This window comes from Lissotriton vulgaris, chromosome 2_2 (genome assembly GCF_964263255.1).
Source record: "Lissotriton vulgaris chromosome 2_2, aLisVul1.2, whole genome shotgun sequence".
NCBI lineage: Eukaryota > Metazoa > Chordata > Amphibia > Caudata > Salamandridae > Lissotriton > Lissotriton vulgaris.
In genome coordinates, this window is record NC_141688.1 from 130,643,330 (window position 1) to 130,653,687 (window position 10,358).

General features: G+C 46.9%; 1 protein-coding gene across 1 annotated transcript in view; it reads right to left on the reverse strand.

Annotated features, from left to right (window-relative positions):
- Window positions 1–9,736, reverse strand: part of LACTB (lactamase beta) — a 184,986-nt gene extending 175,250 nt beyond the window's left edge. The window contains exon 1 of the mRNA XM_086959447.1: window positions 9,467–9,736. Within this exon, the coding sequence (XP_086815573.1) occupies window positions 9,467–9,637 (171 nt within the window). The 5' untranslated portion in view covers window positions 9,638–9,736. The remainder of the gene's footprint in view (window positions 1–9,466) is intronic.
- Window positions 9,737–10,358: the final 622 nt, after the last annotated feature.

A 10,358-nucleotide genomic window follows, 5' to 3' on the forward strand; every position in this document is an offset into this window, starting at 1 on the left:
GACTGAAGCCTATTGACTAGGCTAAGATGGCCGCCACGCAGGGAGTCGCGATCACGTGATGTGACGCGATGGGCGTGGCTGCACCGGCGCTGCGTTCTTGAGTGCTCCTGGTGTGGGCGTCCGACACGGCTGAGGAAAGGCGTCTTCCCAGTTAGTCACAGTGAGACGGATTTTGAACGAAGCGCCAGGGAAGTATTCTTTTGTTTTCGCTCCTTGGGCTAGATGTTATATGCTTGAACCCGCCGGCTCCGCGTAGCCTCACATGTTCAGTTTGAAGTGGGTCACGATCGTGACTGGTAACTCTCAGTTCGCTCTGGCTGCATTATTGCTGACATGTGGGTCGCTCTGGCTGCATTATTGTTGACATGTGGGTCGCTGAGGGAGGGGCGCTACATCATGGTATTTACAACCAGCACCCTAGTGGTGTACCTCCACTAGGTTGAATAACCCTTTTCAGTAGTATGTAATAGCAGCGTTAAGCGTGTATGACACTTGTTGCTCAGTCTCGAGTATAGGTGTAATATACATGAGATGCTATATGGCATAACAGCACAAGGAAAACTACAACTGTGTATTTGTTTCTCCCATTTTGCAGATATAATATTTTTATTACAAATCAAGGGGCACACTCACGTTTGGAGTATCTAGGGTCCCAGTTTGATAGCGGAGTGGCTGGTATGCACAGCTTTGCTGCTCCTGGGTAAATATTCCTCACACGACCACTTGGCATATACCTTCATAGTATACCTCTGGCCAGCCTAAGTCTACATGTTTTTAACCTCGTACCTGTTCCCCATTGACAGCACGTTACAGAACTGAGTGTCCAAAAAGAGTGAAGTGGCAGCACTTGAGTGCAGCCCTGATGAAACTGCTCTACGTTATACAGCAGTGAAACATGTCGGCACTGTAGGTAATGGTATGCATGACTAGCTACCAGACTTTTTAATACTCAATAGCACGCAATCACCACCCTACGAATAAAAGTGGATAAGGGATTGGTGTGTTGTGTGTGGTTTTAGGCACTCTATCATTAGGTTTGTGTGCGTTTGTCACTAGCAGAGTTTTCTGCACTTCACTGTAGCACTTTATATGTTGTTTGTTTTGGACACGTCTTCTTTTCTATCACCTTTATTTTCCCGAGGAGCAAGTGACCACCGATGATGAGACAGGGGCCTGTCTGGAAATTGCATACCAGTTACCCCGCTTGGTGGTGTTTCCGTGAGGGGCCACTTGCTTCTCGCACATTTTTCCTCTATTTAGAGTAAAGTCCAATGTGTGGTGTGGACTGTTGTGAACTACTAAGAGTGAGGTCACTCTGAGAGCTTCGCTCTGTCGGGTTGTCTTGGAGAACAGATATTTTAAACAAGGCAGAGCACAGTGCATTATCTCATTATAACGTGGATAAGAGAATAGTGGGGAGTGGGATGTTTTTGACCCCCCATATGTCACTGATAGATTTGCTCGCCAGTTGGATTAGGTCTCATTGTATATTATTGACTGTGAGTGGAGGGCGACCCTTTCCGTATTCCCTCTAAGCTCCATTATTGTTTGACCACTATTTTCATGCACCAATAACACTGCACTAGTAACACTGCATAGTAGGCTTGTTGCAGTTGTTATGGTGTAGGTACAGCGTAACTTCCTCTCAGTAGCGATAGTCTGGCGATATTAGGGCAAAGGAGCAGTTATGGGCTACAGCTGGCTGATTTTGTGAGGCTGAACGTTAGTGTGATTTGCCAAAGGAGAAAATCGCTGTATCAAAGTGAATATAGGTCCGCCATCTTGAGGTCAGGCACAAAATGCAGAGTGATAGCCTGGGAGTCCCTTTTAGCGTGTGTGCCGGTGGATGCTGGAAGGCGCGGCAGACATAGCACAGTGAGGGGACACTTAGATAGCCCCAAGAAGCCTCGAAAAGGATCGCATGACGAGGAAGCAGGTCGCGATCATAGCAGGGTCTTGTAAAAGCGCCATTTTGTTGTCAGGCAATAGTGGCGCGTGACCGGTTGCTTTGCCTCCCGATGCCGTGGCAAGTCATTGGGGCCAACCGTGCGCTGCTCTGCGCATGGGGAAATCAAGCGCTCACCTCTGTTGAAGAGACCGCACTCTATCTTCGTTTTCCTGAGCACCTCCGAGTTAGTAGTTAGACCGCGATTGCGATCGCAAGATGGCGGCTTGTTATCGGGTCCCCCGGACTGTCAGCCCGATTCGTTATATACTCCTTCCATTGTCCGTAGCGGGGCCGCAGATCATATTTCCCGTACTTCAAACCAAGCGGCTGCAGAAGCCATCTACTAGAGTGGCGCTCGGGCTCTGGGCTGCACTGTAACAGGATCCGATTCTGTCCCTGTGCGGAGCGGAGACAGTTTGTAACAGTCACTGTTCTATGTTAGGGTTGTATCTTATGCACTGCGGTAACAAAAGGATCTCTGTGACAAAAGTAGTATTCCACTCAACTACCCACATAGAGTGCAGATCTGTGATCTGCACGGTACGAATTCTTTGCAGCAGGCATTTTAACCCTATCACAATACTCTGATCTCTCCTTCTAGCAGGAACATTAGTCACAAGAGTGATCTTGAAATGTTAATGCTGCCTGGAAACTGAACGCACAAGGAACTCTACTGCAGGTGTTTTTAAATCATAAGTTATTGCTAAACACAGCGAACTTCCTTGACGTCAGCGCACCTTCCTCAGGTCATCGTAGTTCAGGACTGCCAATGAGACTGGCATGCTCACCATAGCAGTGTGTCTCTTCGCACTCTGAAACCCAATTCCCTGGCCAGTAAGATGCCAATCGTATCACCCTTTCCATAGAAAATTTGACTCGCCCTCTGGAGAGTGGTTCCTACCCTATGGTTCCACTGAGTTTAAGCTGTCCTCAGATCATTGACAAATGACGGTTTGGTCTTCTGCATGGAGTTTTTTTGTATCCAGATCTTAAGTAGTAATTGGTAATTATATCTTGTGCACATGCTGGGTTTATTTGTAACTATGCAGAATGTCATGGTGGGATGTGCCATAGGAATCTATACATGTGCATGTTCTAATGAAAAGTATTGTTATGAAAAGGGAACCGCATCTTGACCAGGGCGGATGCCGGGATGTCTTTCCTATGCCTTATGCTTATTAAACTTCTCATCTAACACTTCTACGTCTACCTACACCTTCATTTGGAGAAGAGACTGCCTTGTAACAGCTTACAGAGCCTAAAGCTCGTTGAGAGGTTATTTTTTTACTATCCACTTCTGCCTTGCTTTCTACGCTTCTATGCTAGTGGCCTTTCCTCACATGGTTGCTTAAAGGCATCCCGAATTATGACTGGAACTGTGCCCTGGGGTGTGTTGGTCTTAAAGAATTTGTTAACACGTTCGCCAGCTATATGTACAAGAGCTCCTACCTCCAATCTGAAATGATCGCTCTCATTTGTTTCTTCTGGGATTGGTCGAAGGTAGCTCACTTTGTTCCCAAAGGTTTGCAGCGTTTATTGTACTGTACTTTAGTGTGTTCCCAGGCCATGCAGGTTTTCACCACTTCGATTCGGACACGGTCCTCCCTGTCACGTTCCCTGGAGGGATATGCTCTCACCTTATAACCATTAGCCAGGCCATATTCTCCGTTCACCTCTTCTGACAGGGCAGGCTCGCTCTTTGGTGGGAGGCTGCCATGGTCTGCAAAATAAGGTGTCACAAGAGCCTGTCACTGTTTCCCTTCACTGGACGATCCACGGTTGAATTTCTCAGCGGCTATCAGGTACCTGCTTACCTCCCAGTCATCCACTCCACAAATTGAAGTTGGGCATCAACTGCATGCCTGTCCACACCTATCCCAGAGGCCACATTGGCTGCCACCTGCATCCTCAAAATAAATCTTGTAAAAAATTGAGGCGGCTTGCCACTGCGTTTCATCCATCGGAACAAATTCCCACTTTATTTCTCGACTGCTGCAGAGTCCTTTACTGCTCTCTAAGGGGGTCTTGTATGAATGATGAGGTTGAGTAAAGGCTGTGGATGCTTTGGAAGTGGCGTAGAAAGCTGCAAATGAGTGGAGACCATTAGTATGGTGTCTTTCTCCATGCTCCGCAAACCAACACAGCCCTATAGTTAATTTATAACTAGTCTTTCAGTGATACAAAACACCGAAAAGAAATGTGTCACATTTTTACCCAGTAGACATATCTTAAGAGTCCAAAGACTGCTGGCCAGTAATAACCGTCCCCGCTGCATACAGCCTTTGGCAGTGTGCCGCCGGCTGTACATGCGGGGTCTGGCCCAACCCATGTCGAGTGGCTAACCCTGATGTTCACGACCTTTGACCATGCACAGCAGAGGATGGGAACAGGGAAGAGAGAGAAAAAGAGACAGAACATATGGTAAACATTATTGCTTTAGAGTTCATTTTTAATTTTTCTAATTACCTTGCTAAATTTTTTGTACTCCTCTTCCCTTTTCAAAACTTGTGAAGAATGCTTTGCGGTATTTAAATGCACGTTCATAGCTCAAAAGATGATGGTTTTGTAATTTCATCTCAGTTTTCTGAGAAGATCTGCAATGTTGGGTCTTCTAGCTCCTTTGGAACCTAAACTATTTGTGATGCAAAGTTTTCACCTCCGCTTCATTCCTTTGATGCGTTTCTATTTCCGCTCTTAAAGTTCCATGGCTCACAGGTGCTTGATCACCCAACTTGCGCTAAAAGTGTGCATCCAGAGATGACAACATGATGAACTTGGCCACACAAATTACAAGCCACCTTTAGTGCGTTTACTCTCCTCTGGGGTGTGTGAAAATTCCCACACTAGCAATTACCGTCCAGAATAATCTGATTTTGCACCCTGTGAATTTGTTGCACTTACAATAAATCACCTTCTTGCTGTAACACAGTAGATGACTGTCCGTGGCTTGAACCTTCTGCTTGCTAATTGTCCAATTTGTTCTGCAGACATTTTGGTTACAGATGAAGCTTGCCCCTCTCAGACTCAGTGAAGACAGTGTCCACCAGAGGATGGGCTCCTTTTTTCTAAAGTCTATGAACTTATTTATTTTCATTGTGTGGAGTATTAAGCTAATGAAATGCCCCCTTTTTTGCTATTTTACATCTTGGGGTACTTGTAATAAGAGCATTTCTACAGTACTATAAGTACAATAGGAGTATTGTAGGGCACCACGAGTCACCATCGTCTGACTGAAATATTGTTTCTCAAATATGGTTTACAACATTGTCCCATAGGAGCTGAAATTAGAACATCTGCACCTAATGGGACAATATGTATGGCAATATTTAAATTAGATATCACTTCTGCATACAATATTCGGGAGTGCTGCATTCAAGACCAACACCTCTATACTCCGTTCAAGTGAGGTTCCAAGAGGGCTTCAATCGAATCCTTGCCCTATGAGTAAATCAAGAGACTTTACAAACCTTGCACATGATGAGATGACCAGGGGCTCGGTAGACTGATGCATACCGATGTCGGGTGCTTCAGGTGACTCTGCAGCCACAGGGACCAGGAGACGTTGAGGACGACCAGGAGCCGGAAACGAGCTGTCCCACGAAGGATGTCGAGTGCTGAGGGGTCGGTGTCCAGCGGGAGCACCAAGAAGCCTTGGCAGCGGCAACCCACGAAGAAGTCGAGGAAGGTCACGGTCTGGCCCATCAAGGGCCAGGAGATTCACCACAGCAAGGGGAGTCAGGGAAGGCCTGGAGCAACCAGGGGAGCCCAAGAAAAGCAATGTTGTCCCTCAAATGGACCTACAGGCCAGAAGTACAGGAGTCGCAAGGGGACCTTTAGCAGTTTCACAAAACAACAGAGTGTGAGGAGGCCCAAGTCCTTTGTATGAAATGTGCACAGAGGTTGGGGCTATCAATTGCCCAATGCACTTAGTTGGGGGACGCCAACAAGCATATGCACTTGCAAATGTACACGATGCACAGGGGTTCAGGCTTTGCGGTCCCCACGAGGCTCATCAGCCGGAGGGCAGAAATGTGTCTCTGGTCGGCAGCAACCATTTTGTGCAGCCCGGGTCGAGAATGCTGGTACCGGGAAGACGAGTGATCCCCAGGAAGCTTGCTTCAGAAGGGTGGAATACCTCCCACACCGGTTACCAGTGTGGAGGTATGATACCAAGGTGTTTGATACCAAACACAACATGTTTTGTTGCATCGGTTTTCGACATAGCATTTCACACGAGCATATAATTTACCTCTACTTATATGTCTGGCTGGGTCACTGACAACCCGGGATAATAGTCTCCGAAGGCGGCAGAGGGGCTCTGCTCATGTAGGGGCACCCTCTCACGTAAAACCCAGCACCCTGTTTTCCCGATTGTCAAGGCGTGCAAGAGGGGTGACTGATTTTAAGTGTAGTGACCTATATAGTAAACTGTCATGGGGATGAGGCTTGCATTTACACTGTGTTAAGTTGGCATGAGCTTATTAGAGGTTTAAACACCATTTTTCCTTTCTGCTGCCTTTGCACACGGCACACATTATTATAAATGTTTAGAGTTTAGCAGAGTGTTTTGCTTCACATCAGAATATGTTTTCCTATAGTAACAGCTTTGCTTGGTAAGATTTGTCTGAACCTTGAGTGCTGAGGCCTTCAAGGTTATTTCAACACAGTGGTTGTTGTTCGGACTGATCAGCGGACGTTCTAGACATAACATCAGTTTTACCATAGCCGAAATACTGTTAACATCCGGCTGGTGATACTATTTCTTCACAGAGTTTTGTTGCCTCTGTCCGGTTTTTCCGCCTGCGTGAAATGTAAAATTAAAATTGCAGATTTAAACAGCCCAATTTATCTCCCACAGAGATTTGTCCAGAATCACAGGATGTAGTACTGGGATCCCCAGCTCCCCAGTCAGCAATTGTGGCCGCTGCACTACATCCTCTCAATCCCTTGATACTTGTTTTTCCTGCTTTCTCCAATGTCTTTCATTTAAACTTTTTAGCACGCATTTCAACGGGCAATTTATGTGTTTGTTATTTAGCTTTCATCTCTCTTCCACAGGGCTGGGAACGCTTTGTTCCCATGCCTCACTTTCAGCCCTGACCTCCATGCAGCAGCAAGAGGCACTTAAGGGACGGGCTGTGCAGTGAATGCAGTAACAGATGATATATATTAAACAACCTGAGGCCGTCATTGTTGTCCGCGGTGGCACCCGACTACACCCACCTGCCTCGCCTATCTTGTGTGTTTGCCTGTCAAACTACACCCGACTTGCAGGATCTGCCATGTGTTTTATGCAGTGTTTGTCTCTGTTTATGAGTTCAGGGCCTGCGCTCTGATGTGTATGGAAAAAAAGTGTTGAATTTTGACTCAAATCACATAGGCAAAACCTAATGCATTTACCAATACTGGTTTACATTACTATTGGTAGTCCTGCCTTATGCAGTGAGGTGATAGCTGCTGATAATTTTGCATCTTGTCTGATGTGATCACTATTACAACGCTAATAGTCACAGTAGCGCGTGCTAATTCTCATTGAACATTAGTAGCCCTTGTTACAGAAACAGTAGGAGGGAGACCCATGATCTTGATGGATCCCCTTTAAACCTATGTGCAAAGCTTACAGGCCTATTTGTGGGAAAGGAACACTCTTCCTTCAACAAAAGCAGTCTGTGTATCAATCACTGCACTCAAGATTGATTATGCTAATGCCTCTGCCTCTCTTCAGGTTCACTAAAGCCGGAAGGATTTCGTTCACATTAAACTAGCCAAACTTTGGAACTCCATGGCCGCTCGAAAAAACAGAACTAAAAATCAACTCCTATTCTGAAAAGCATTAAAAACTTGGCTTGTATCATGTAAATGTAAATTGATACTTGTATAGCGCACTACTCACCCGCAAGGGTCTCAAGGCGCTTGTGCGAATACCGCTGTGGAACCAATCCTGGCTTTTCCTGTGAGGCATCCACTCCTGGGCACCCCCAAAGTGAAGGCTAGGCATCCTTAGCGTTGTGGGGGCCGTTGTGGAGATTAAGCAAGCTATTGCCCAGAGTTGCAGAGTTGGGCTCCATAATTGGAATAGGCACCGAGGCGAGAATTATCAGGTCCGTGGAATTTTTTAGCCCAAGACCCGCCGAGGCGGGGAATTGAATCCTGGTCCCAGGCTAGACCTCTGCATCAGGGTCTGCCGCTCTAACCATTGAGCCACACTTCTCCCATAAGCACAAAATAAAGTATGAACTATGCAAAACAGTAATTAGTGGCAGTTGCGTCTATTCTAACAATTTCCATGCACTCCTAAAAGTAGGGAGAGTTGCTGGTACCATTCGGTGCCTCCTCGTCTTCCAGAGAAGCCCCTTTGAGTAATATTCTTTGTTGCCCTTTCCATGCACACTTGTGTTAACATGGATGGATCCATAGATATGGGAATTGCTGTTTTTTTTACAAAGTATGTTGTGGAGCGAAAATCTCTGTTTCCATCACGAAATCGAACCTGGAGGCCTTGGAAGAGCTGAATTCAATTGTCACTGATGAAGAACTGTCTATTTAGTTCTCATGTACAACGTGATCAGTTTGTTATTTCCATAAGAAATGAACCCTGGATTCAACATGGATGGCCCCATTCATATGGGATTTGCTGTTCTTTGAGAAAGCCTGTTTAACACCTTGGCTGCCAGAGATATTTTCCTCCTGTGCTGCATTCCCAGATTTACCATTGTTCATGACGAGCTCAGCTCATCATGAGCACAGCTCAACAGTGCCTGAGCTCGTCATGTGCATCGAAAGGGTTATGAGAACTGTCTGATGGCATGTTCCGGGCGTGATAGGCTCTCACCCAGAGCTTTAAGTGGGATGAAAAAAGCCCTTCAAAGGGCCGTGGTCGGTATAACTTTGGCTCATTGTATATAAAATTGAAAATGCTTCCGTTCTAAGAGGACGAGGCTGTGAAAGAACTCTATAAACAGTCTCTGTGACGGTAAATCAAAGACAGCAATGGGTGGCACTGCTGTAGAGTTAGAATAAAAATCCACAGCGGGTGAGGGAAAAAATCGAGAGCCCGATAGGGACCAGTTTCAGCACCTGCTTTTTAGAACTGCCGGTGCTCAGCACCGGCAGGATCCGGCCCTCTTAAAAGCCATATTCTCACCTAGTTCCAGCCCATATGCATCACAAAATACAGACTGTATTGGAAACTATTTAAGGAAAGGACCGAGAACAATCACACCAAGCACATGGGCATATCGTTTTCAACTCCAGCTTTCTTAGTACTTTAAGTCCCTATCCTGCCCCTATTCTCAAAGCGATCGAACACCCTCGCGCCTTCCAGAAATGTACTGGCTCGTGCAAATCAACAATTAATACAAGAAGGAGATTTAGACAAAAAAGGGTAAAAATTAAATTTGCAATTTAGTTGCACTGGAAAGGATGAAGCAGAAGAAGAAAGGTAAAAGGGCACCATTCTCCGCCTAAGATCGAGAGCGTTGACCCCTGGTAATGCCGAGCTGCCCCTGCCAGTCTTACCTTGACCCTCCGCACCAGCTCCCTGCTGGCCTCGATGGCTCGGCTGAAGGCCCTCGGCTCCTCGCCATCTGCAGCCTCTCCATTGCTGCCGGCAGCAAGCCCGAGAGCGAGGCCCAGCCCGGCCCCAAGCGCCCAGAGCCTGCGGACCCCGGGCCTCACCGCGATCAGCATGGGGTCAGAGGTTCGTAGCGCCTTGAAACAATCTGAGCACAGCACAGCAGGTCATGGACCGGAGCCACTCCCTCATTGGGCTATCGCCGCCGTAAACACGCCCACAACACCCGGGCCACGCCCACAGCCGCACATAACCACGCCCCCAGCGAAGCGACCGAAGAACTGCTACTGCAACTTCCCGTGTCCCACTTGTTTGCCCCATCACACAGAGCTTCTGACAGCGCATTGCGCATGCGCGCTCTAAAGTCTGCACATGCGTGTGAATGATTCTGTATCTCACACAGCCCCTCCGAAACGTTTCTGTGCACCGCAGAAGAATACATTGTAAAGACGAGCTACAGTTACTTGTACGTTGATCATTCATGAAATATTTCCTGGTTTACGTTACTTAACTATGGTTTGCTTTGCAGATGTTAGCGCTAATTTTGCGTATAAAAAGCAACATTTGATGGACGGGAGGGGTGTTCAATACCCTAAGGATTTTATTGCGACTCAATTAGACCTGTCCAACAAAATTTGGTGTAAATTACCATCTGGGTGTACGGCTGGTCACTTTCTAGTGGATATAAGGGAGTGGCTTCCACCAGCCACTCCCAGAGGGCTGGTTTCCACACTCGCCCAGCAGCGGCCCTGCAGGTAAAAGCGGTGAGGCGGTGGGTATGGGTGGGGGGATTTTCGACAGATGGCAACCAGGGAACATTGGAACTGCCTCACGTGT